At 44.7% G+C, this 27,540-nt stretch overlaps 1 protein-coding gene across 1 annotated transcript in view; it reads right to left on the reverse strand.

Annotated features, from left to right (window-relative positions):
- Nucleotides 1-4,096: 4,096 nt before the first annotated feature.
- The window catches only part of BAZ1B (bromodomain adjacent to zinc finger domain 1B), a 67,529-nt gene continuing 44,085 nt past the window's right edge, over nt 4,097-27,540 (reverse strand). The window contains exons 10-20 of the mRNA XM_060120321.1: nt 26,773-26,878; nt 25,719-25,817; nt 22,952-23,129; nt 21,050-21,232; nt 13,437-13,584; nt 12,207-12,354; nt 10,269-10,381; nt 7,818-7,963; nt 6,554-6,657; nt 5,925-6,298; nt 4,097-5,418 (exon numbers count right to left, since the gene is read on the reverse strand). Coding sequence (XP_059976304.1) covers nt 5,941-6,298; nt 6,554-6,657; nt 7,818-7,963; nt 10,269-10,381; nt 12,207-12,354; nt 13,437-13,584; nt 21,050-21,232; nt 22,952-23,129; nt 25,719-25,817; nt 26,773-26,878 — 1,583 coding nt within the window. The 3' untranslated portion in view covers nt 4,097-5,418; nt 5,925-5,940. The remainder of the gene's footprint in view (nt 5,419-5,924; nt 6,299-6,553; nt 6,658-7,817; nt 7,964-10,268; nt 10,382-12,206; nt 12,355-13,436; nt 13,585-21,049; nt 21,233-22,951; nt 23,130-25,718; nt 25,818-26,772; nt 26,879-27,540) is intronic.

Below are 27,540 nucleotides of genomic sequence, written 5' to 3' on the forward strand. Positions count from 1 at the left end.
GTCCCCCACAGGGCCCTGGGGGTGGGGCCATGTGGAGAGGAGGAGGGGTAGAAGGGGGTGTGGTCCAGCAGAGTTTATTTAATGATGTAATTTATTGTTGAGTTTCTCTGGAAGCTGTGACTAGAATAAACCCCCGTGTGGCACCGCTGAGTCTTCTCTGGACTGAAGAGGGATAAGGTAGGAGGGTGAGGGCCCTGCAGGAGTCTCCCATGTGAGCAGAGCTGGGGGTGGGTTCTGGGCTCATCCCCTGACCCCGTTTTCTGGCTCTTCATCAATGGGGAGGACATCCTGCTGTGAAACAGCTGTGTTTTGCAGGAGTCCCAGATTCTCCTCTTTGCTCCTTTTGGCCCTGGGTTCCTGCTTCCCAAAGTGAGACTGGGATGCCTGCTGGGATACTCAGGGAATCCCCTGGGATGACACTGTCCCCCTCTGGCCCAGGGGAGTCTAGCCTGTTTGGGGCCTGTGGGTAAGACTCTGCTTTCCTCATTTTGTATAAAAAATGAGGGCATCAGCCTACCTCAGAGTTTTCCTCAGAGGCTCAGGATCTGTTCCCAGTCTTTCTGGCCCATCCTGCTGTCCCCTCCCTGGGGCCTGAGGGCCGAGGCCCAGCTGACTGTCCTCACTGCCTTTGAAGATTGCTGATGTGATGTGGCCACTTCACTCCTTGTGGCCCTAGTCAGGGCACCCTACCCTCTCGTCCCTCTGGGTGGAGATGGGGCTGGACTGTTATATGGGCATCTTGGTGGCAGACACAGGCATAGAGACAGCCCTTGAAGATAGTGGGGACTGGGTCCCTAGCTCCTAAAGGGCTGCAGAAAGGTTTGAGTTGTGAGCACAGCAGTGAGAAACGGGGCAGGTGCTGGGGTGTGCACATGGCTCCCCTGAGGCAGCTCCCACATTCATGTGCCGGGATAGGAAAAGGTACTGCGCCTGTGTGCCGGGGAGGCCCTGGGGCTGCCGGGACCTGCGCCACCTCCGTGTGTGGCCATCCCAGAGACCCTGTCAGCGTGGAGTCAGACCTCAGCGTCCTATCTTAGCCTCTGCTTTGGCCTCTGTGACTCCAGCCAGGGGAGGGTCTTGGTTCCTGTCCCTGGGCGCATGACACGTTCAGCGTCACTGTCAGGAGGCCCCAGGGTCCAGCCCCACTGCCAGCCAAGGGGCGGCCCAAGGTCAACTGCTTCATATCACAGTAGGGCTGAGCCCCCAAACCCAGCACCTCTCCAGCCAGCGCCCTTTACCCTGCACCAACCACCAATCTCACAGGAACAAGAAAGAAACCAAATGGAGATCAAACAGGTGGCGTCAGCTCCCTCAGGAGGTGAGTGGGGAGAGAGCTGTCCCTCACAAGGAACAGTACTGACCCCTAAGGGAATTTCGCAGCCCTCACCCCTCTGCAGCTGGCAGGTGGAATGCGCCCCCCGCCCCCCCAATCTAAATCCTTCCCTTCTCATAGACACAGGCTAAGTCCTCATGCCTTCTCTGACCAGTGAAACCAAGTGACCCTAACATGTGGCAACTCGCCGGGGGAGGGTCCCTGACTTGAGAAACAGAATGAGCTTAATGAAGATGACAGGGACCCAGGGTGGGAGTGGGAGGGGGAGCGGCTGCACCGAGCCAGGCTTAACAGGCCAGGTTTGCGGGGAGCCGACCTGAAACTGCTGAGGGCCTGCACTAGGGCAGGGGCAGCCGGAGGCAAAGGAGAGGATTCTGGAAACGGGAGGAGAGAGGCAAGTGATGTGGAGGGGCCAAGGGTGGCGGGGAGGGTAGGCATCAGGGGCGGCACCAGTTCACCCAGGTCCTGTCAGTCAGTGCGCACCTGGCTGCGTCCCACTCAGCGGAAACAAGACTGGCTTCCAGGACAACTGGGATGGCGGGGTGGGGGGGGGCGTGCAATCAGGACAGGCCCCAAGGGGGCTCTGCTTTGAGGCTGAGATGGTTCACATAGGCCAGGACCTGGGAGGGAGGGAGGGTGGGCAGGCCTTGCCAGTTAAGGCTTCTCAGCGCTGGACAACATTATGGAAGAGTCCCAGACCCTAGAGGAAAAGGAGGAAGGAAACATTATTAAAGACCTTTTACAGAAGTCCTCCATCTGATCCTCCTCTCCCCGTTGTGCAGACAAGGGAAGTGTTTGAAGGGCTCAGTTGGCTCAAGTTCACACAGCCAGGGAGACTGTGGCCTCCAGAGCTTGTGACTTCACACCATGGAGTCCATCGGGGCATGGGGTGAGATGGACAGGGTGAGTGTTATAAAACCTAGGGCGGTTTTGTCCAGAGAAACCGGTCCCACAGTGGGACCTCCCCCCACCCCCAAAAAGGAGATTCCAAAACCCAATAGAAACACCTCAGAAGCCAACACCTGCCGGCCTGTGCGCTCTGTGCCCCCAGCCCCCGCCCCTTCCCTCAGGGGCCTAGTAGCCCAGCACAGGGCCCCTTAGAGCAGCACGTCTGTGCATGTGTCCACGCCAGCTGAGCCTGTCTGAGGGCCGAGCCTGTGCTTGTTCTTAAAGGAACTTCTGAGCCCTGACCTCAGTCAGTATCAGTTCCAGGGAAACAACTCAAAGTTCACTGGAGTCAGCAGGGGTGATCTTGACTGAAGTCAGATTGAGGAGAGACTGCGCCCCCCGCAGGGGGCGGTCAGTAGCTGCCCTCACTCTCTGCTCATCCTACCCTGAAGGAGGAAGCTCCAGGACAGTCCCCGTGTGAAAAGGCCTGGGAGCCCTGGGCGGGGCCTAACAGAGGAGCAGCCTTCTCCCTTTACCTGGTCTAAGTGTCTCGCTCGGTACCCTGCGGAGGGGACCCTGGCTCTCGGGCAAGTGGGAGACCTGGTTCCCTAGTGGAAGCGGCACCGCCCCTGAGTAGCCGCTTTGGAATCAGTCACCAGCTGACTGCCACCCTTGACTGTGCCCCCTCCCCAGGGACAGGGTTTGAGGAGAAAGACGAGTAGGCAGTTAGAGGGGTTGGTCTCTGTTGGTTACCAGCATTAGTAATCCAGACCCGTCCTCAGGAAAAAAGTTTTCTCGTCTCCATTTGCAGTAGTCAGCCCAAGTTAGGTTTCTCGTGATAGGGAGGAATGGGCTAGGATGGCTGAATAGGACCAGGATACAGAGCCTAGGTGAGGTGACAGGACCCCACAGGCGCCGGCCTGGTGTAGCCTAAGAAACCCACTCCAGGAATAGGACTTCACAGGTGTGGGTGGGCTGGGAGCCCCAAGTCCAACTGTGCCTGTGAGGAAAATGCCTGGAGGTTACACAGCTCCCTCCTCCAGAGCTTTGAGGGCTGGTCAAATTCAATTCGACCTTGGGGCAAACCATTTCCTCCCCTGCGGGACTGAAAATCCCCGAGTGCTTGGCGCAGGCCTGGCTCAAAGCCCACACTCATCAAGGCCACAAAGGGAGTCAGTGGCAGAACCCGCACCCAGGACTTAGGTTTCTCCTCAGATTTCTTCCTATTTTACCTTATGCCATCCCTGGTGCAGCTGGTCAGGAACTGGCAGTTTTGCTTCTCAGTGAATGGGATCGTGCAGTGGCCCTACAAAATCCTGGAACTCCACAGGCAGGTTGCCAGCCAGCAGTGATCTACTCAAATTAGCCACTCTGACTTTATAAAAACTCCCAGCATAAAATATAAATGAAGGCATGAATAAAACAAGGTTGGCTATGTAGTAGAAATGTTGAAGCTGAGTAGGTGGGAATTTGTTCTATTTCCACTCTTTTTGCGTATGTTTTATATTTTCTTTGAAAATGTCGGGTTTCCCCCAAAATTAAGTCCTGAAGGACTACACAAGTTCCCACAGCGAAGCCTTAAAAAATACTTTCTCCTAGTTCTTAGAAGTTTCAAATGGAATGGGGGGGAGGGGGGTGGGTGTTGAGACAAAGACAAGGCCAGGAGAGGCTTGAAGGTCACGGCTTCGATTACCCAGGGCACCAGAGCTCTCTCCTGGAAGCAAACAAATGCAGTAGATGGATCTGACCTGTGGTTAAAAAGACTAAGTCAGAGGAGGTCCTCTCCAGAAAAACAGGCTCCAAGAGTCCATGAGAAAACGGCGCTCGCTCCGGACTGCACCACCCTCCAAGAGCACAAAGAAAAATTCACCAGAATTGTTTCTTCTTTATAAACACAAGTACATAATGTTTATTTGAAATTCCAATTTATTACAAGTTTACCCTTTAACGGGGCCCTTCCTCCTTAAAGACAACTTGAAAAACAACAAAACTCAGGTGTCACTGAAGTGGGAACACAGAATTCTCACTGTTAACAAGAACAGACTGGCTCTAGGGTAAGAGGCAGGGCAGGTGTCCGCGGCTGGGATTGTGAAATTGTAACGTCAGTGCTAACTCCAAGCCTGGGGGAGCCAGGATGGTAAACCTATCCAGCAGCCCCTGGAGCAAACCCCAAGGAGGCAAGGAGGCCAGGGGACAGGATCACACCTTGAAGTTTCACTTTAAGAGGCTTTATTCTCAGGTTCTGTGAGCTGCAATCCCCTTGGTGGACTTCTTTTCCCTTACTTTAAATAGGTACAGAAGAGCTTAGGTGCTCCCATTTTTCCAAATTCAAAGCTGACAGAAAAGGAAATTAAACCCTGTTTTGCATTTTTATCAAAATCTGCCATAAAAGGGAAAGAAGACTACAAAGTTCTGCCTAAACATAGCTACTAGTGCTAGACTCACTGTGGGAAGGGGCCGCGGAGCCCCTCCTCCTGCCCTCCGCTCCCCACCCCGGCACTGAGCACTGAGAGATTCAGGTTCTCGGGGAGCCTGAGTCTGAGGCCAGAACAGCACAGCAGGGGCACTGCACACAGAGGCGGCGGAAACAGCCACCAGGGCAGGCAGAGGGACTGTCCATGTCCAGGTCCCCACTGCTGGCCCTGATGAGCCCCAACCCAACTTCTCTAAAGGAGAGACGATGGGCCAAGGGAGGAGACTGGGCAAAGTAAAGCAAACACGTTATCATATAAACTGTACTGTACATGTGCCAAAGCAAGATGACAGAAATATTTTTACAAGATGTTCTTTATACAATATCACTGCTGAAACAAGCAACTTTTAATAACTAGAAAAGTCAATTTAAAAAAAATTAAACATTTAAATTCTTCCTGCTTTTCTTCTGCTCCCCTAAGAGCTTGTCTGGTATGTGGGTGGGCTGGGCTCCAACACCCCTCTGGCCAGACCCATCAAAGTAAAGGTTATATGCATGGTTACAAGCAGGGCTCCAGTCTCTGAGTGAAGTGCCTTAGGGTTATTTTTCAGGGGGCGAGGTGGGGCGGGACTGGGGAGAGAGCTGTCACAAGGAAGGGGAGGGGTGCTCAGGAATGGCTACAGAACGTATCCCTTTACTCTGCCAAGATCAACTCAACAGACCACAACTGTTTCATGATGCTGGTGAACACAGAATTCTGTATGGCACTCACTGATACCATCACCTGAGAGGGAGGGAGGGAAAGACAGAGCACAGGCTTAAAGAAACAAGACTGTGTATAAATATAGATTAAAAAACCCAGTTGGCCTGATTACCCTTCATCCTTCTACGTAATACAGTAATCCCTCCCCTGGAGACCAAAGGGCTTGGCACTGTTGTGGTGGCCAAAGTGGGAGGGACCTTAGGAAAGAAGAAAGAAAAGGAATTGGGTTCACAAGAAAAGCCATACCCTGGGACTCTTCCTGGAAACTCTCGGAAAGGGGGGTTAAGGCCATCTATCCCCACAGTATTTCTGGGCAAAGACCACCAACCCAGTATTAGGCTCTCCAAAGTGCTCTGCTTGATTAAGGCCCATGGAGAGTTTTGGAGACACGGCACAAGCTCGGATGACAGGCATTCCTGGGCTCCCCGTGACCTCCTCCCTTCCACGTTCTTCTCCAGCTTCCTCTCTCGCCTCCCTCCCCCCTCCCTCACTCTCTCCCTCAATTCCCCCAACCTCAGCTCCCTTACCAGGGCCCCTGCCTCTCTACTTCTTCTGTCTTCGTCCCCTGGACTGTCCAACGGGCTCTGGCTCACTGTCCCCTTCATCTTCAGCAAGCCGGTCGGGAAACTTCTTACGTTTCCTACGGACATATGGGTGGCCAGGAAGATGTTTATGCAACAGAGCCATCAGACACTGTTCTGTCTTCACCATGCAGTTTAGAACATGGCTGCCTCGGCAGTTGTAAAGCTCAGCGTTGGTAAACACTTGCTTCATGTCAGTAAGAAACTCCTGCACAGAGCGGTAGCTCCCACAGGAACATTTGTTCTGCATTGTCTGGAAGTCCATAGGGTGGGTGATCACGTCATAGTAGTCCTCAGCCTCATCTCTGGTCACGGGCTCCCTGTGGAGAAGAACCAAATAGGGAGATGAGCGCAGCACTGAATCCAATGGACAGAAACCTTGTTATCAAACCACCAGCCCCAGAAGGCCCACCCTGCTGAGACCAGCCCACTGGCAGGCAGAGCAACTGTGTTCGCTTGCACTCAGAGCGGGCTCTGCTAGTCTGGAAGCTCATTTCCCTGCCACTGAGATGTGTCCTCGGGGTTCAGCTGCAAGGTTGGCCCTACTCCCCTGCGCCTGCGGCCACGGAGCTCACCTGAAGGGCCAACTGAAGCGGTACTTCACAATCTTGTGGAGGATCTCTTCACACTTCTGTAATTCCAGGCTTTGCCTCCGGGAGCTCCGCTTGGTCTGAAGTACCTGGCGCCAAAGAAAGACGACATGTTATTACAGGTCTGAGAAAAGAAGAGTGGACAGGGCAGGAAACGCATATATCTGCTTAACACAGAAAAGAAAAAGGTCAATCACCTTCTTGGAGCAGAGGCGGTCAAAATCATCTGACTTGCATGCAGGGAGCGCTCTCAGCAGGGGGCACTAGCCCACCTGCCTCCTCCCTGGTGGACGGTGAGCAAAGCAGTGGAGGACATGCAGCAGTTGCTGTATTACAGCAGTCCTGCCAGGGGCCAGCTAGAGAGGGCCACTGTCACCAGGACGCTAGCCCTCTGAGAGCAGATGGACCTGGGATTACGGTCACACTGCGGATGAGTTTAAACAAGCAACTGCAGAAAGCCAGGTGGGTTATGGGGACCACCCACAGCCAATTTTGTGGGGGTGGGGTGTCAGAGGGAAGAAAAGCAAGAGGTACAATTCCTTTCCTGGGCTCTCCCCTGCAGGCCTGCAGCAGCTAAGTGGCTAAAGAGAAAGGGGCGTGCCTCCCTTCCCGGTGGCAGGAACAGGCCCTGACTCACAGCAGTAGGGGCACAGAGTTGAAGGGGTTAGGGCCAGGCACACAGGAAGTGCCTGCAATGCCCTTTGAGCACCCTAACGGCTTGCTTTATGCCTCCAGCCCACCTCCAACTCCAATTTAATCTGTCAAAAGAAGCAAATTTTCAAGAGCCTCTTTCTGTTCTTTAAACTTCAAGTGAAACCTAAAGTAAAACCACTAAAATTACATTGGATGAGGAGAGGGGAGGGTAATGTCCCTCCCATGACAATTGTCGGCAAAAGACCCAAGAGTAAGCGAGGCTCCAACATTGCTGACATTCCCACAACGGAGACCCAGCCCCTCTGAGCCATGGGAGACACATGGATACTATTTTAAAATCCTTAACAAGTCGCAGGCTGCCTGTTAACTAGAGGAGATGTTTGCAGGCTGCAGCAGGGGAATGCCGGACATAGCTGTTCCCGGAGGGCCTGCTGCCGCGTTTGCCTACAGGCCCATCCATCTGCCTCATCAGTCTCCAAAGTCAGGGAGGAGGGAGCAGAGGGGAGGCTCCCACCTGTTGCCTGCTGAATTCCTAATGCTGGAGAGGGGGATACGAAACAGAAACGCTAGAGGGCAGATGATAAATAATTCTTACCAGCTCATCAACCTCAGCCTCGTCTACAGGTGGCGCCTTCGGCCGAGACCTCCTGGTAGGATGCGGCTTCTTACCTGGTCGTGGGCCTGGCCTTGCTGCAGGGGGGATGACACCCTGCTTGCCCCGGACAGTCTTTCGAGGTCTCACTGAAATAAAAAATATACATTCAGAGCAGACCTGAGGATGAAGGGAGCATGCCCATGGAAGGGGTGATACTCTGGACAAGCAAAGCAATGGCTTCCTTTGGTTAGGAGGTGCTCTTGCTATCCGTCTCCTGCCGACCTCACAGGACACTTTAAGGGCAGCAGTAGCAGATGGAAGAATGGATACTTCTCAGCAACTGCCAAAGACCTTTTAAGAGTCTCTTCAGAAGGCCAGTAGTTCCTTTAGTATGTCTACTCTCTGTCCCCACCCTGTTCAGTTACTCTCAGGAATGAGGGCCTGGAAGGAATCAATTGTAAACTGACTCACTCAGGAGAAAAAGCCACTTGCTGATGGGTCTGCCTGGGAATTCCTTCAGCCCAAGCTCAGCCTGAGAATGCATGTATTTACATGTAAGATGGAATCTGAGTGTGGAACAGATCCTGTTTCATAATTCCCAGAGTTATCCTATACTCACCACCACAGTCTTTTCAGAGAAAAGCTGATACTTATGTGAAGTACTTATGTGAAGTCTGCCTCATTGAATACAGTTTAAGGCTAGCCCAGTCCTGCTTTCTGAGATTTCTAAAAACCATAGACAGTAGGCCCGGCCACTTCCACAAGAGCCCTGCCCGGGATCCCCCAAGAGAGAATAAAAACTACAAACGCACCCGAAGCTGCCTGTTTCTCAGGTTTACAACAGGCGCTCAATGTCAGACAAACCAACATTTCTCAATACATCTTCAGGAAACAACGCTCCATCAGGATTAGCTCAAGGCTGCTCCACTAAGCAAATTTTCCCCTGGAAAATGGTGAGGGGCAATTTGGACAGAGATAGGGGTAATGATACAAAGAATCAATAAACAATGTTTTATATTCTACTTCCAGACTATGATGACCCCTCACTGACTATTTTAGGTTCTCTAAGTTGTAAGACTAGGTGAGGAAGAGAGGGTAAGGAGCTGATGCCAAGGATGAGATGATGGATGCAGGGAACAGCCACCGGCCCAGGGCCTCGAGTTGCACTAGGGAACCACATCGTTGGTGGCCTACAAGGCAGAGTAGACAAGAAGCTCTGAAGTTCCAAACACTTCCTGGATCCTTTTGGTAGACAAGGCCCTAGAAACCTGGAGAGGGAACAATTCCCTGGAAAGAGAGGAATAACTTGAAAGTGGAAAGCAACCATTACTTGGAAAATAAACAAAATCAGTCCATTGCTATATTTAGAATCTGTTCCCAGACAACCATGCATCCAAATCACGACTCTGGCAGTACTCCGTGGTCTCTCTGTAATGCAGGGTTAATGGACTACTTGTCTCCTTACCCAGATACCTGAAAAATCATGCCTTGGGAACAAACAAAAGGAGCCCTAGAGGAATGAGAGAAGTGTAGGTGTCCCAAAGTAAAACCCTGCAGGATCGGGGAAGACGGCAGCAGGGGTGCAAGCCCAAAGCCCTCAGGTTTTGACAGCACCAGTACAGTAAGGACCAGGAGTGCCACACGTCCTCTCGCTCCTTACACCAGTACGACTGTCCAGGGAGTTATGATCTTGGGAACCGTACCTCTCTTGAAAAGCTCATCAAAATCTTGTGTTTGTATTAACCTACAAAGAAGGGTATATTTTGCAAAAAGGAAGCCTGTTAAAAGGCTCGACTGCAGGACTTAAGATTTAACAAAAATGACACAACTCTCAAAGCCTCAAGAAAAAAGAATATGAGAGACTGAGTCAACAAGGTGAGCTTACGTGATGAGGCCTTTTCCCCCTACTGATATCTAGAGAGAAACAGATCTGAACCTTCCTAACAACTATGCCTATACCATGGAAAAAAGTCTTCCCTTTTCAACTAGCAAATCTACAGCCCTGAACACTACAGGGAAGAGAAGAACCACTGTAACCACAGAAAAAAACAACTTCTTTAAAAGCCACACTGCACCAGAGGCCAAAAGAACTGCAAGAGGCAGCAATGGACCTAGACCCTCGTTACCCCAGCCTCACACTGAGGGGCTCAGAACCAGCAGACCCGTCATAAACAGACCTGGGGGCTTGAATTCCATGAAATCTTGGACCAAGTGGATCTGCCATAGTTTGATGTTCTGAGACCAAGCCACCCAACCTCTTACTAGGAAGGTAGTTAACTGGCATCTTGAAAACCCATATTTAAAACATGGCAGCAGTCGCCCCTCCACCACAACTTGTGAAAAAAAGAAGACGGCATGATGGCCTTGTTGGGTTATCTACCGCCAACCCAGTCTTTCCAACTCAGCTTACAAGACTGTGAGGTTAACCATGAAAGCAAACTGAACACTTACGTCGCAAACCAGCCACCTCATAATCTTCCTCCCCCTCCTCCTCCTCCTCTTCTTCCTCTTCGTTGCTCTCATCATCTTCGCTGTCCTCAGAGGCAGACTCTTCCGTATAATTCCTGTCGGGGGAAAGACACTCGTAGAGAACACGGATCTAGGCCAAAGGGGTCCTAAGAAAGGTAAAGTCCCACATAAATTGCGGCAACTTTTCCCTCTTCACAGACTAGACAGATTTCATGCTAAGGGGAGGGAACCTGAATCTAGGCCAGGACACAGGAAGCAGAATGAAAACCTAAGCTTTAACAGAGTGTCTCCTCTATCAGGCCCCAAACCCTCTGGCTACGATACTAATGGCAGCAAAAAACAAGACCAAAATGCAACCCCACCCCTCAACATACAAAACAAAACTCTGTTCCTTCTGTCTCACAAAAACAGCCAGATAATGTAACATTTCAGGTATTAAAAGTTGTCCCCAGTGCTGGGGTGGGCTGAAAGGATAAACAGCCCAGACAGGTGTTACTCCACCTTGATGGCCCCCTTCCAGGAGCTGAAACAGCTTGCAGATGACCATAACATCAAAGCACTGGTAATCCCAGCTCAGAACAGCTGGTCCAAAGCCTCACCATTTCAGAGCAGCAGCCTCATCTCTCTAAGTGTAGCTGGAATGGAGTGAGAAATAACCGAGTAATGCTGTTAGGCAGGGTCAGGATCAAACAGCTCTGACCTTTCAAAGAGACACCAAGCCAGACTGCTACAAGCTGCTCTTCTACAACCTCAAATTTCAACGTGGAAAACGTTATTAACTTTAGCAAACATTAGGCATCTCCTCTTTACAAGGCCCTATGTTTGGCCTTACCGGGATGAGGATGAAGAACAAAGCACCACCTCTACTCTCAGGGCAGAAACATTCTCATAGGAAGACAGCTGTGGATAAAACTGACCAAAAAGGCAAGATGCATCAAAAAACAACTTTGGACATGGAAAGCTGAACTGGAACACAGAGGAGGAACAATTAATCCTAAGGATGTAAGGATGTTTCCAAAAAGCAGTGAAATTTTAGGTAGGCCATGGTCAGTTTAGCCAGGTGGGAGTTCTGGGGACAGGGAATATTCCCAGCTGGGAGGAAAGCACAAGAGGCAAGGATGCACAATGAAGAGCCTGTAACAAGCACACAAATATGGGAACAAGGGCTCATAAAAACATCAGCTAGTATTATATAATAAGAGTCTCAAAAGTTAGGCTAGGGAGTTTGGACTTTATTCTAGAGGCAAGGGGAAGATGGAAGTTTTTGAACACGACAGTGACATAAGCAAATCTTTGTCTTAAGTAAACCATTCTGGTATCACCACAAAAGCTGGATGGATAAGAGGGAGGAAGATATGAGGTAGAGTTGAGAAGCCACTGAAGGAGCCCAGATGAGAGATGGAGAGGGCCAAATGACAGCAGGGACCATGGGGAATGGACATCAGGATACTGACTCATTAAGACATCTAGACACTGAATTGTTAACATCTGGCAAGTTGAATGAATATGGAGACGGGGGAGAGGAAGACACCAAGTTGACACCAAAATTCTAATCATGTTAAGGAAGGAAGAGTAGGTACAGGTAAGGAAGATAATGAGTTTCAGGATCTTTAGCAGTCATCAGAAGTCATCACAAACTAAGAAGTGGGCAAAGTGGAAGCAAAAGACAAAGGATATGTTATTTGAGAAGAACGTATGACCAAGAAGACATAAAACACGGCTGGTAATGAAAACAAGAAATGTCGACAATTAAGCTAAAATTAAATCAGAGCCCTTTGAGCCCCCACGTAATACCTTAAATGATGGGGCTCTGCACACAAAAGATGAACTTAAAGCTCCTCAGCATCATTCAGTTTGAATAACCGAAGCTCAAGTATAACAGCTATTTATTAATTTGTTTTTAAAAGAAGAAATTCTCACCTGCCACGGGAGTTGCGCCTGGCAGTGGCAGGCTGGCAGGCTGGGCACTGCCATTCACCATCTGGTACTTCATAGAGGGCCGGCCTCAGACAAAACAGGTGGAAGGCTTTATTACACTCGTCACACAAGATCAGCTTGTCATCCTCACCTGCAAGGAGATAAACTTGTACAGCACTGCAGGGAGTGTGGCAGTGGTCAGTGAGCTGTAAGGAAGAGCTGCTCAGCCTCAATTAACCCAATGGAAGAACAAACATTCTAGTACACTGCTAACCCATTTAAAAAAACGCAGTCATCTTCTGAAAAGAAATGCAGCATTAAACTAGACTATAGGTAATTTAGGGTTCAGGTCTTCTAACTTATATCCCAAAATCTACTCTGGGCTGGGAGACGACAGTTAACATTTACTAGGAGATAGCAAAAAATCAAGCAGTAGCAGGAGATTTTTGCTGCCCCTGTCCCACTAAGAAACGAATCTCCCATGACGTATTACATTTTCTGCCCTTCCTCCTCCTCCCCGACCACACAAATGCTTCTCAACTCATATCTGATATGGTTCTCCTAAACCATTCGGTTTCCCTACATTTGAAAATAACACCAAACCAATTTAAATGATAACTTCCCCTCTCCAACCTTCATTCTACATCAGTTTTTAGAGCAACTGAATGATTTTACATAGGTCTTTTCATCCTTGTAAAGTAAATCACAAAACAGCTTTAGCCACTGAGAAGTCAACCACTGGGGGGCTTTTAGCCATCTAGTTCCTTTTACACATAATGGGGCTCTAAAAGTTCTCAGCATTAAACAGTCCAAATGCTTCACTCTGTAGGATTCCATGCCAGAAGGTCCAAACCCGACTATTCTTCACGACGTTCAAATACTGCCCTCTACTGGTAACACCCACCTTACTTCATGGATGACTAAAATTCAGAAATAAGAGAGATTTAAAATTTTAGTTAAAACTAATTTGTTCCCTATAGAAAATCTAAGGATTGGTGAGATCAACTGCTCTTATTTTATACTCAAAACTGAGGCACAAAGGGCCTGCTGTGATTTGCGAGCGCGTGACTTTAAAGACTAGCATTTCATGGGCTTTCAGGAGAAGGTAAAATGTGGACCACCGCCACCACATTTAAAAGTTGTGCACACAGAATCCTTGAGGGAAAGAAGATCTTGGAAATGGAAGTCCTAGTGCCTAATACACCCAGATAAGCAACTCTGATTTAAATATACCTTTCTTTCGACAAACTTTGCATCTAGCATTTTCTGCTGACATATCCCATTTGATACAGGCATCAAGCATCCCAAGTAGAACATGCATTCTGGAAAAAGTCTGAGCTTCACGGATTGCTGTCTTCCATTTTTCCAGAGCAGATGCGACCTAAGCAGAGACCAAACCAGGCCAGCATTACTACAATGACTTCAAAGACATGAAATGTGGATTTTTCACATAATCCTGACAGTATACACTGAGAGAGGACTACAACTAGGTAAAGATACAAGAGCATCCTGATACATTCACCTCCCGGAGCTCCTCTGGTCTAACCCATTTATCTTACAGAAGAAACCAAGGCTCGGAAGGGTGGAAAAAAGTTGCCAGAGGTCACACAAAGAATTCAAGGAGGGGGAAATGACTAGAAACAGGTCTCTTCTAGTGAAATCCACTTAAAGATTCAGTATCATTTAAAAGCAGGAACACTTGTACTGTGTAAATAATGCTAGTATGCAACAATGTCATGTAGCTTGGTCAGTAAGATGATCAGTTTCTGCACTAATATGTACCATAATCCCAGATTATAGGGCCTAGAAATAGTAAATATCTATAAAGCCTTCTATAATCCTTAAAAGCATTAAGTACTGATATGAAATATTCTCTTGACTTTATCACCAACTTCTAACTTAAGTGAAATTTGTGAAGTCCCAGGGGTTGGTCTGATTTCATTCTGGGCAGTTACTCTCAGCATAATCCACACTGCCTCCACTCATCATCAGAAAATGCAAATTAATTTAGAATTAGCAAAGTAAAAGAGGATGGAGAAAAATGTAATTAGGAATTTTCAACCCTCCCTCTATAAAATATACATTCTGAGGAGGAACAAAAATGCCATTTTAGGATAATTCATTTATTTGTATTGCTGTTTTATTAATTAAAAGGTGATTTGGGGGGACATTTTCAAAGCACTAAAAAAGCCTAAACAATTAGGTGAGCATCCATGTAAACAAATGCCATTACAGGGGACATCATTCTCAGACAGTCAGAAAATACAACAGAGCTGGACAAGATAAAGCTTCGGCAGTATACCAGAAGCTGAGAGACTAGGTTATCTCACTCTCATCTACCTTGTGGAGGGCATACTGCTTAACTCATTCATGACTGAAATAAAGTTAGCCATGCTGGCTACTTTTATTATACAACCTGGCTAGCTCTAGCTAACTGACAACAGCACTGCTGGGTTTCACTGCCCTGTCCTAGGCAAAAAGCCTATTTTAAGTAATAGTCTTCGTCCTATAAGAAAGGCCCGTTATCCCTGGAAGGCCACAGGCTTTGAAACAGAGCTGCCAAGGGACAAAGACAGTTGAGCTACTTCTGAAGCTGTGGTGTGAGAGTTCAGGGAGGGGACCAAAGGCTGTCTTTTCTCTTTCCTATAGAAACAGAGAACCACTGAGAGCCTTGTGTGTATAAATTTATGAATAACAAGGATAAGTAACAAACACATTGAAAAAATCTATTTAAGAGGCTGCTAAAGTTCTAATGGAAACTGACTCATTCCTTACTCCAACCTGCAGTGCAGATATTTCAACATCTGCCTCTGAAATACAATTTCCTTCCTTCCCTTTTCAGAGCTCCTCAGTAGGATGTAAGATCTACAATCACAGGTGCCTTGCAGGTCTTCTCCCCTAATGTAATGGAGAGCTGACATACGGTACCACAGATTCTCTTACTGTAATAATGCAAATCTCTTCATTCAATGGAATACATATTTAAGAATTTCAGGTTCAGTTCCTAAAAGAGTGTTATTGAGAACACTCAATTAGCCAGGGAATGGTTAAAATGGGCTTTGCTGTCCTCTAGTGGACAGTCAGATGCACAAAAGCATTAAAAAAAATCATCAGTATACAGTACTGCTTTTTACTTATTTCCTATAAATTATAAAATCTGAGCACCCAGAACATGTGGCTTCATTAAAAGAAACAAACAAAAATCTGAAAGAGGGGCTTCCCTGTTGACGCAGGGGTTAAGAATCCGCCTGCCAATGCAGGGACACGGGTTCAAGCCCTGGTCCGGGAAGATCCCACACACCTCAAAGCAACTAAGCCCATGCGCCAGAACTACTGAGCCTGCGCTCTAGCGCCCACGAGCCACAACTACTGAAGCCCGTGCGCCCAGAGCCCACGCTCCGCAACAAGAGAAGCCACCACAGTGAGAAGCCCGCGTACCACAATGAAGAGAAGCCCCCGCTCGCCGCAACTAGAGAAAGCCCGCACTCAGCAACGAAGACCCAACACAGCCAAAAATAAATAAATAAAATTAATTTATATATATATTTAAAAAAAAACTGGAAGAGGTCTTGAGAATAAGCTTATTTAGTCTCATTTTAAAAACAGATTTACTGAGATATAATTTATATACTATCGACAACAAGTTCCCCCTGTAAAGGGTACAGTCAATGCCTTTTCATATATTTGCAGAGTTGTACAACTATCAACATAATCTTAACTTTAGAACACTTTCATCACCCAAAAAAGAAACCTTGTCATTCCCCATTCCCTACCCTAACCCACCAGTTCCCCGGCCCTAGGCAACCACAATCTTCTTTTGCTTTATAGATTTACCTATTCTGGCATTTCATATAACATGTGGCCTTTTGTGACTGGCTTCTTTTACTGAGCATAATGTTTTCTAGCTTCATCCACATCCCAGCATGTAACAGCACTTCACTCCATTTAACTGCTGAGTAATACATCCATTTTGTTTATCCATTCAACAGTTGGCAGACATTTGGATTGTTTCTGCTTTTTGACTATGCTGAATAACAAACACTGCTATGAATGTCTGTGCACATGTGTGTAATGTTCATTTATTATTTTTCATGAAAAGAAAGTTTGCCCAAGGTCTCACAGCAATTTAGGGCCAGGTCTCCTGACCCCCAATCCAACGCTCCTGGCATTATACATTAGATCCTGTTTTATCCACTGAGTTATCCATCTAGACCAGCCTCGCCGCCAGCTAGCCTCTAATTTCGAGGGCGAAAACAATAGGCACTCAGATTTTAAAGAACATCTTAAGTATCCTCCCACTGCACGAAATTCCAGTCCAGAACATTAAAATAAAAAACAAAACAAAAAAAACCCCACCATATGGAAGAATTTTTAAAAACACAGGAACAGCAGCAAGATAAAGTTTTGACATACAACACGGTAGCATCAAATAAATACTCTGTTTCGCAGTACTGCTGGGAAGCTGGACACACTACGCTGATGAAAAAGTCCAATTCTTTAGCATATTTAAATAAAGTTGGGACCTAATTACAAGTGGTAGAAGTGTGTATAATAAAATTAAGGGGAAGCCACCTTATGTGCAAGTCACCATTAATCCCTTTACCTAACAGTAAAAAGGCAATATATCTTGGCAAGAATATAATGAGGCTTCAGACCATATTCTTCCATAAAAGAACGTTTAAAATGGAAAAACAGATAATGAGGGACAAATGCACCCAAAGCAAACAGAGAGCCTAACAGAACCCAGGATTTGGCCAAATTATACGTCTTTCCCATTTAATGCAAGAAAATGAAATAAACATTAAATATCTGAAATAACTGACTATTACAAAAAGGGATTTGAGAGATAATCTACTTTTACAAATAAGGAAACTGAAGCACAGATTAGGGACTGATATTAGCTCATGCAACAACCTAGTGCCAACTGAAAAGGCCCTGGCCCATGCTAAGTGGAAACCTTCAAAGCAAAGGACAGTGGAAAATTTCAGAGCTGTGGTAAGGCTGACCTTCGGTGGGGAACTGCAGGGCATAATGCCATTTTAATGGAGAACATTGCTGAACTACTTAGTAGGCAGCCTAATTGATTTTCCAAGAAACTCTTCCATGTTTTCCATTTGTGTACTGTGTCTGGGCCTCAAGGTTAAATCTGCAAAGTGCTCATATTTTCCTCCCCAATCAATCTAAGAATCGTCTCATATGACAAGCTAAAAAGAGGTTACTTCGCTATGGGGTTGAATACTAAAAAAGAACTTAAATGAGAACTCTACAGCTACTAGTTCCCAATGAGAAGAAAAATGTTATGAGTCAAGAAATGGCAAGGAAAGATTACATCAAGAAGAATACTAGGACTTCCCTCGCGATTCAGTGGTTAAGTCTTCGCCTTCCAATGCAGGGGGCCTGGGTTCCATCCCTGGTTGGGGAGCTAAGATCCCACACATCTCCCTGGACAAAAATCCAAACCATAAAACAGTAGCAATATTGTAACAAATTCAATAAAGACTTTACATGTGTGAAATCTCTGAGTCTATGCCATGAATTAACAGTTAAACGTTTATCTAACTGAACCTTAGTTCTCTACTCACCTCTGACCCAACAGGTTCTTTCTTGTATCACATATCATTCTTGGCCTCAGGAAGAAACCCAGGGGAAACATGACAACTGTGTACAACTACCGGAGGAGCTTTAGAGAGTAAACTCATTCTGTGTAAACTCAGAGGGCAAAACAAGGACCAGCTGTCAATGATGAGAGGGCAATTTCAGCTCAATCTAACAAACATTATGCCCACCCGCCTTCCACAACCTAATTAATTTCTACCTGTTCTTCAAAAATCCAGCTGACAGATTCTCTTCTCTGGGAAGTTCTAAGTTGCCCTGGTATCCCTCACAGGAGAGCCAAGCACTGCTCTTTCTCACCATACTTGTCACTCTACTCCAACCATCTCTCACACTCAGAGTTCTTTGAGAGCAAGGACTTCTGGCTTCTACTTATGACCAAAACCCCAAGACTTTTGCACAATGACTGCCACAGGCAAGCCTTTACCAGATGTTTGTGAAAGAAAGGAAAGGAGGGGGCTTCCCTGGTGGTGGCCTGCTGATGCAGGGGACACTGGTTCGTGCCCCGGTCCGGGAAGATCCCACATGCCGCGGAGCAGCTAGGCCCGTAAGCTATGGCTGCTGAGCCTGCACGTCCTGAGCCTGTGCTCTGCAACGGGAGAGGCCACAACAGTGAGAGGCCCGTGTACCGCAAAAAAAAAAAAAAAAAAAAAAAAAGGACGGAGGGAGAGAGGGAAGTCAAAAACAAGGGAAAGTATTCCACTGGATAATGGCTGGGAAAGCTCCCTTACTGTAGTGTTTTCAAATTCTTTTCTTCACAAGTAATCTTAAGCAGAAATCTAATACACAAAACAGAAAAAAATGGAGCTGCTAATTATCCTAAAAAAGAAAAACCAGAGACAGCATAATGTTCATCAATAAGGAATTAGGATGTTAAAAAAACAAAACAAAACAACAACAACAAAAAACCCAAATAATATCAGGATGATCTATACGGACTGACAGAGCGAGAGGACAGATGCCTAGGATATGCTGAAGAGTGAAAAACTGCAGAATATTATGCAGAGGGTTCCATTCTGTAAAAATCCAACGAAACTATCTTTGTATGTACACAGAAACACGTCAAACTATTAAAGAGTGATATCCTTTGGGGGGGGGGTGAAACTAAAATGGGAATTGTCTCATATTATACCTACCTCTCACATTTGATTTACTTACAATGAGCTACTTCTAAAATTAAAAAAAAACAGAAAACTGGATTATACACATACAAAAAAATGAAGTTGGACCCTTACCTTATACTATATACAAAAATTAACTCAAAATGGATCAAAGATCTAAATGTAAAAGCTCAGACTATAAAACCTGTAGAAGAAAATACAGGAGGAAAGCTTCATGACATTGGATTTGACACCAACAGCAGAGGCAACAAAAGAAAAAATAGGTAAGTTGAACTTCATCGAAGTTGAAAACTTTTTTGCATCAAAAGACACCATCAACAGAATGAAAAAGCAGGGAATTCCCCGGCAGTCCAGTTGTTAGGACTCCACGTTTCCACTGCAGTGGGCACAGGTTCAATCCCTGGTCAGGGAACTAAAATCTCACGTGCTGCTCGGCACGGCTTAAAAAAAAAAAACTGAACAAGCAGCTCACGAAATGGGAGATTATATTTGCAAATCATGTATCTGATAAAGGATTAATATTCAGAACATACAGGGAACCCACACATCTCCCCACCCCACCCCCACAAAAAAATTTAAAAATAGCCAAATGACTCAGAAAGACATTTCCCCCAAAAGATAAGTAGCCAATAAGCACATGAAAAGACGCTCAACATCACCAATTATTAGGGAAATGTAAATCAAAACCACAAGGTATCACTTCACACTCATTAGAATGGCTACTATAAAAGAGACAGATAATTACAAGTATTGGCAAGGATGTGGAGAAATTAAGACCCCTGTACATTGCTGGTGAGAATGTAAAATGCTGCAGCTGCTATGGAAAACATTATGGCAGTTCCACAAAAAAATTAATAGAATTACTATGTGATGCAGCAATTCTACTCCTGGGTATATACCAAAAAGAATTTGAAGTAGGAACTAGAACAGATATTTGTACACCCATGTTCACAGCAGCATTACTGGATGTGAGGGTAATCTGACTGTGATGTCTGTCATCCCACTGATCACCAGAGTTGATTCAGCTGATATGGCTGGCTAAGTGGGTGTGCCCATCCTCCCTCACTATTCCATGTGCACCCCATCCCTCCTGAACCTTCAAGCTTGGTCAAAAAGGACAACCTTCGGGACTTCCCTGGTGGTGCAGTGGTTAAGAATCCGCCTGCCAATGCAGGGGACACGTGTTCAATCCCTGGTCCAGGAAGATCCCATGTGCCGCAGAGCAACTAAGCCTGTGAGGCACAACTACTGAAGCCTGGGTGCCTAGAACCCGTGCTCTGCAACATGAGAAGCCACCACAAGAAGCCCGCGCACCGCAACGAAGAGTAGCCCCCGCTCGCTGCAACTAGAGAAAACCCACACACAGCAACGAAGACCCAACGCGGCCAAAAATAAATAAATTAACTAATTAAAAAAAAAATGGTGGAAGTGACCCAAGTGTCTACCGATGGACCAATAAACAAAATGTGGCCTATAAACACAATGGAATATTACTCAGTCTTAAAAAGGAAGGAAATCCTGGCATATGCTACAATGTAGATAACTTTGAAGAAGTTAAATAAACCAGTCACAAAAGGACAAATACAGTATGATTCCACTTTATATGAGGTACCTAGGGTAGTCAAATTCATAGATACAGAAAGAAAATGATGGTTGCCAGGGATTGGGCAGGAGGGTGAAATGGGTAGTTTAGTGTTTAAAGGGCATAGTTTTGCTTGGGAAGATTAAAAAATTCTGGAGACGGATGGTAGTAATAGTTGCAGAACAATGTGAATGCACTTAATGACATAGAACCATACATGTAAAAGTGGCTAAGTTGTTCATTATGTATAGTTTACAATTCTTAAAAATTTAAAAACCACCACCTTTTAAAAAAAGGAATTAGCTCTGGTAAAGTGGGAGGGGGGACTCTGACACACTATCCAGCTCTACAGGCAGGGCTGTGCTCCACAGACCAGTTTGAAAACTACAACATTTGGAGAAAGTGATAAAGATCAAACACTGGCTAGGGAACAGTGTTTATGTAACTAAAAAGCATAGGGTTAGATAATTTTAAAACCAGATCACATACTTCTACGCAGTCATAAAACTACATATTCATTAGCTAAATACCTTTGCTTCCTCTGCCATTTTTTTCTCTTCATCCACCTCTTCAGTCTTTGCTGAATCTTCGCTTTGGAGTTTTCTTCTCTTTTGCTTGGGAGCCATGAAGCCTTGGAGAAATTTCTTTATGACACTGGCTTGAAGGGCAATCACACACTCGCCAAAATCCTTCAGTTTCTCTAGTGAGATCACCTACAGAAAAAGATTTAAAAACCAGACTGAGTAAAAGGCCAAGAGAAAGATGAAAGCAGACAATCCTCGATTAAATTCAAATCAACCTAGACCCAAATTGGTCACATAACATTAATTTAACTGGGTTCCTCAGTTCAATGGATGGCTTATGCATTTGAAAGTAGCCGACTACTTGGATTCCCTGATGAAGGGATCCACGGGAGGCTGAAACTTGCTCTAGTTAAAGGAAGTTACTGAACTCATTCATACACTCAGTGACTGAGTGCCTACGACGTGCAAATGACAGTCTCAAGGCAAAGAAAAACTGAGAAGGAAAGTAAAAATTTACCAACCTAACAGCTTACAACCTATAAGCCAGATAATACATTTTACACACTTGATCTCATCTAAGCCTCACATTTATTTTATGGATGAGGAAGCATAAGCTAAATCACTTTAATCCAAATCATGCTCTTAAGGACTGAAACTACCTTCTCAGTCACACAACACATGCCAATTAAAAAAATACCATTTTAGGGGCTTCCCTGGTGGCGCAGTGGCTGAGAGTCCGCCTGCCGATGCAGGGGACACGGGTTCGTGCCCCGGTCTGGGAGGATCCCACATACCGTGGAGCAGCTGGGCCCGTGAGCCATGGCCGCTGAGCCTGCGCTCCGCAACGGGAGAGGCTGCAACAGTGAGAGGCCCGAGTACCGCAAAAAACAAAAAAACAAAAAAAACAAAAAAACCCAAACCATTCTATAACTACAAAGAGAAACAAAGAATGATGATAATCCAACGTTAGCAAGGTGTGGGCCCGGGTTTGGCACAAAGTAGGCAACTGATAGATATTTGCTAAATAAACAAAAAAGTAACTAATATTTGAAACAGGCGAAATTCTTTTGGTTGAGTAATTCCTTAAAAAAAATCTTTAAGAATAAAGACTGTTAAACCTTTTTCCCAGGGAATGTACCAAGAATTCATAACCAGACTAATGAAAAAAAGTTACATATATAAGATGCATATATAATCTGTTAATTCTAATAGCAAAGAAATAAAAATACAAAAGTCTGGCAGTAAAAGATTTACCATATCAACTCCATGTGTTATTATGTACCCCAAAGTGACATTAACAAAAAAAATTCTACAGTGATAACCCATGGACAGTGTTCTCCAATCTTTTCTCCTGCTTTGATACCTAAAATCTAATGTGGGACACAGGGTCTCTTTAACTGTTTCACCTATAACACTTAAGGGTCCTTCTGAACAGTAAGCGATAAGACTACAAAAGTGCCTTCACTGAAATGTACCTGTTTAACAGCATGAGTGCTGCCCAACACAAGTATAACTCTACTGAGCTGATCAAGTGTAGAGAATGAACAAAAGCAGGATACACAAATGTTTCATACCTTACAGCACAGGCATCACATGGGAATGGATAGGTTAAATAATGTTATATGACTAAGACTTCAGGACTAGTTTTCATTCAACTTAATAGAAAAGCTCTTTTTGAACAAAGGTTCTGAGCCAACTATTAGATTTTCCTGGATACCAACAGAATATAACAAAGGAAAAGTATCATATGTACATAGAGAATTTAGGGTTCCACATGTGTCTTTCAAGACAAATGCAAATGATTCCCAGGGTCATCTAGGAAAATCAAGAACAATAAATATCAGGGAACAATTCCAAATTGAGTTTCCTTGAGTAACATTTCAAAGGGTGTTTTCCTTATATTCTTACCCGAGCTTCAAATTCTGATGTTTCTTCCACATAACCAAGTCCTCCCTTTTGTAACCTTGTTGCAACTTCAATGAGATCACTACGAAGGAAGTTTAAAAGCTCCTGGTTGCCATCACAGGATTTTAGACCCAAATTTGGCTTTCGGGCCAGATGAATAGAATGAATAATGTCCTGGTACCTAGAAAAGTTGAGGCCAAGGGGAGGAGGAATAAAGGAACTTTAAAAAAATGGTCTATTAATTTCAATTACTTGAATGACATGTTTTATTTCTAGAAGACTTATTTAGATCCTTTTCACCTCTCGTTTAATAGTCTCATGTTTCTCACACAAAATTTCAAATTTCTCTTATTCTTGATTCACTTAAAAAACATACATTTTGTTCTGTATATGGTAATTCCAGTATCTGAAGTGTGTTTCTTTACCTAGCTCTCATTCATGGTAACTGGTTTGTGTGGTTTTTTGGGGGTGTTTATTGTTTTTTTTTTTTTTTTACCATGAGTTTCTTGATATTTTATCTGTGGCAATTCTTTGAGGCCTGGTTTGAAGTTATGCTCCTCCAGGGAGAGTGTGCATTTGCTTATGTTAGTTGTCAAGAAATTGCTACCAACCGGAGACCAACTTTGAATCGTCTGCCTGGAATTCTTCACAACACAGAAGAAACATGAATTTGAGCTGAAAACCTATACAAGGACCTTCAGAGTTCACTTTCACACTAAAGATTAACCTTTTGAGGTCACAGTAATAAAGACTCTAATAAGACTCTCTATCCTGGATTCTCCATAAGCTTCACTGTTGGCTTCTTACACCAAAAACTAATGTTCAAGGTCATCGAAGTTGAGTACTAAGTTTCCTTTTCATGCTTAATAATAAGGAGTTTTAATATTATTTTCCTCTGACTATAACTTCATTGTGTCTCACTGGTGTTCTTTTTTTTTTCTTGCGGTACGCGGGCCTCTCACTGTCGTGGCCTCTCCCGTTGTAGAGCACAGGCTCCGGACGCACAGGCTCAGTGGCCATGGCTCACGGGCCCAGCCGCTCTGTGGCATGTGGGATCTTCCCGGACCGGGGCACGAACCCGTGTCCCCTGCATCGGCAGGCGGACTCTCAACCACTGCGCCACCAGGGAAGCCCTCACTGGTGTTCTTATAAAGGATTCTGCTTTCACTGCCTTCTATCACATAATTTCCCCTTTATTTTCTTCTTTGATCTAAGTGTTATCAAGACAGGACTATTCTGAATACAATTTTAATTCATTTATACATTAAGCAGTGGACCAAAACCAATGATGTACCCATTATCACTCTCAAAAGTGTCTCAAAATTGCAGAGTATGTACTGAACAGAATTTTCCTTCTCTCCTCAATTAAACCTAAATTCCAGCATGAAAGCATGCAGATATTAAAGGTGGCCTTGGGCTTCCCTGGTGGCGCAGTGGTTGAGAGTCCGCCTGCCGATGCAGGGGACACGGGTTCGTGCCCCGGTTTGGGAAGATCCCACATGGCGTGGAGCGGCTGGGCCCGTGAGCCATGGCCATTGAGCTTGCGCATCCAGAGCCTGTGCTCCGCTACGGGAGAGGCCACAACAGTAAGAGGCCCACATACCTCAAAAAAAAAAAAAAAAAAAAAAAAAAAAAAAAAGGTGGCCTTAAGGCAAAACCTATCCCAGCTTTGATAGAAACAACTGCTAGAACAGGAGGGACACTAGCAAATCTAGATGGCACTGATATTGATGCTAATTTTGTAGGCAGGTTTTTTTGTGTGGTTTCTCTTGGAGATATAATTCACATAACATTAAACTCACAATTTTAAAGCCTATACTTTCAGTGGTTTTCACATTTTAGAAGCATCAAAACTACCTAATTCCAAAACATTTTCATCACTCCATAAAGAAATCCCATACGGGTTAGCAGTCACTCTCAATTCTCCCCGTCCCTCATCCCCTGGCAACCACTAATCTATTTTCTGACTATAAATTTGCCTATTGTGGATGTCTCATATAAATGAAATCACACAATATGTGGCCTTTCTGTGTCTGGCTTCTTTGACTCAGCAAAACGTTTGCCCACTTTCTAGGATATTTCATTACTTTGTTCCTTTTTATGGCTGAATTTATGGATATACCACATTTTGTTTATCCATTCATCAGCTGATGAATATTTAGGTTGTTTTCATTTTTGGTGCTACTCTGGATACCGACAGAATACTTCTGAATATCAACCAATGTGGAACTGCATTTACAAGGCTGCCTAACTACAATCAGGCTCTCAGCCTGGTGGTGTATGGTGTGTTAGTCAATGAATAATCCTGCTATCCTGTATATACATTGTTTAAAAGCATACTCTTCCAAACAAGCATGAGGCGTCAAGAAAATATCAAACAACGGGACTTCCCTGGTGGTCCAGTGGGTAAGACTCCATGCTCCCAATGCAGGGGGTCCAGGTTCAATCCCTGGCCGGGGAACTAGATCCCACATGCATGCCACTTATTCTAAGAAGCATGCATGCCGCAACTAAAGATCCTGCATACCACAACTAAACAAGCCGCAGCGAAGATCCCACGTGCTGCAACTAAGACCCCGCGCAGCCAGAATAAATAAATAAATATTTTAAAAGAAAAAGAAAATACCAAACAACAAGAACGTAAGAGTTACAGACTTTTTAAATTTTCACTTAAGCTTTTATGTATAAACAACAACAACAAAAAACCCTAAGGTATGTATAATATCTAATGCTGAAGAGGAGATATGAGGAGCGAGATGAAAACCCTTACCTCTTCTCTAGTCTCTCTTTAAGCTGACTTTCTCTTATTCCCTGAGGGTGAAGGCAGTTTAGCAACTCATCCAGTTCCTTTTGACTGTCACATAAAAACCTGTAGGCGCAAAAAACCAAAAACAAAAAATCAAAAAAAACCCCATTAACTCTGAAATAAAAGAGAAGAATCAAACATTAAGAAAGGGATCTAGGGTTGGTGGTGGGAGTTGGGAAAGCAGAATTCCAACCTTGCTCAGAAGTAGAACAATTTACTGTTTCCATGAGACCTAATGTTAACTTTATCTTAGGACACTGGAGCCAATGTTTCCTACTAAAATGTAATATGAGGGGACTTCCCTGGCGGTCCAGTGGTTAAGGCTCCAGGCTTCCACTTCAGGGGGCATGGGTTCGATCCCTGGTCGGGGAACTAAGATAAGATCCCACATACCGCTCAGAGCAGGCCCAAATAAATAAATAAGCAAACAAACAAACATATAAATAAATAAAAATAAAATGTAATATGAGACAAATTTTATAAAGTAAATAGGCACACTTGTCCATATCCCTTTCACAGAGTAAAGTTATATCAAAAAATAAAAGACAAAAGGTCATTTTCATTAAACTAAAGGTGATCATAGCTAAAGCAGTTAATGTGATCACAAAAGTAGAAGGGACCCTCTCAAAACCTAGCTCCCTGCCTAAAAGCAGGATAGACACAAAGGAAGATTAATGGCTATATTTACAATTCCTTATTCTTTAATAAAGATGAAAATCCTAAATACTTCTTATTCCCAAGCAGACTGAAAGGCATTTCCAATGCTATGTAAGATCTATCATATAATATACAAAGTTACATTACAAGGAAAAAATAAAATTCTAAACCTTAAAGCAAACATATACTTATAAAAAAATCAAGTCTGCTTTTAAAGCAATGAGATTACAGATCCAAGAAATCAAAATCACACAAAATGCTCTTAATAGATAATCACTAACTCACTGGTTTCACTATATAGATTATTTTCTTAACACTGAAAAAGAAAAAGAAAGAGCAACCAGATGAATGCTCACATTACCATAGATTCTGTCCCTGTTTGGGTATAGTGGTCTCTACAGCAATTTCTGTAGCTGGTCCATGTTGTGTGTTCATGCTTACATTTTTGCCTAGGTTTGCTTTCTTACCTAAGAAAAATTTATACATTAGGCTGAATATAGTACATACTCAATTCCTAGTTTCAAACCTAAGCAGTACACAGTGCAAATTCAACAACCAATAACACAGATGCTGCCTATTAAATATATCCACAGGTACAGTAGATGCTAATTTCTCTTAAACATCTTACATACAGCACATTATCTGAGAGAGTTGCTCTCTATACAGCTGAACAGGCAAAGTTTAAGAGTATCACAAGTTATTGCAATAGAATGGAGAGAGATGACTAAATGTCTCAGAGCAAATAAATAATCTGTTCCTTGTACATGATGCTTAGCACAAAGGCATCTGTGGTGAAGTAGACACAACTGAAATATATAAAACTACTACAAACTTACCCCTGGAGGCTTCAAATGTCAAATATGATTAGCTTTTTTGTAAACCAGCTCCTATACACTAATATATGACATTACTATAGATAGATCTTAAGCCAGTATTTGAGGCCTTACCTAATTCTACAACTGGTTCTCTCCCCTGCTCCCCTTCTCTCCCCTTTAACCTGCAGCATCTTCCCTGCAATACTAACACATAACCTTGTTTAGTCTTTTCAGTCAGGTAATTCTGAAGAGACTCTGCCATGCTGGAACTAGAAAACATGAAGGAACAACATCCACCAGGATGCTCTAGAAGT

The sequence above is a fragment of the Mesoplodon densirostris genome, chromosome 16 (assembly GCF_025265405.1).
Source record: "Mesoplodon densirostris isolate mMesDen1 chromosome 16, mMesDen1 primary haplotype, whole genome shotgun sequence".
Taxonomy (NCBI): domain Eukaryota; kingdom Metazoa; phylum Chordata; class Mammalia; order Artiodactyla; family Ziphiidae; genus Mesoplodon; species Mesoplodon densirostris.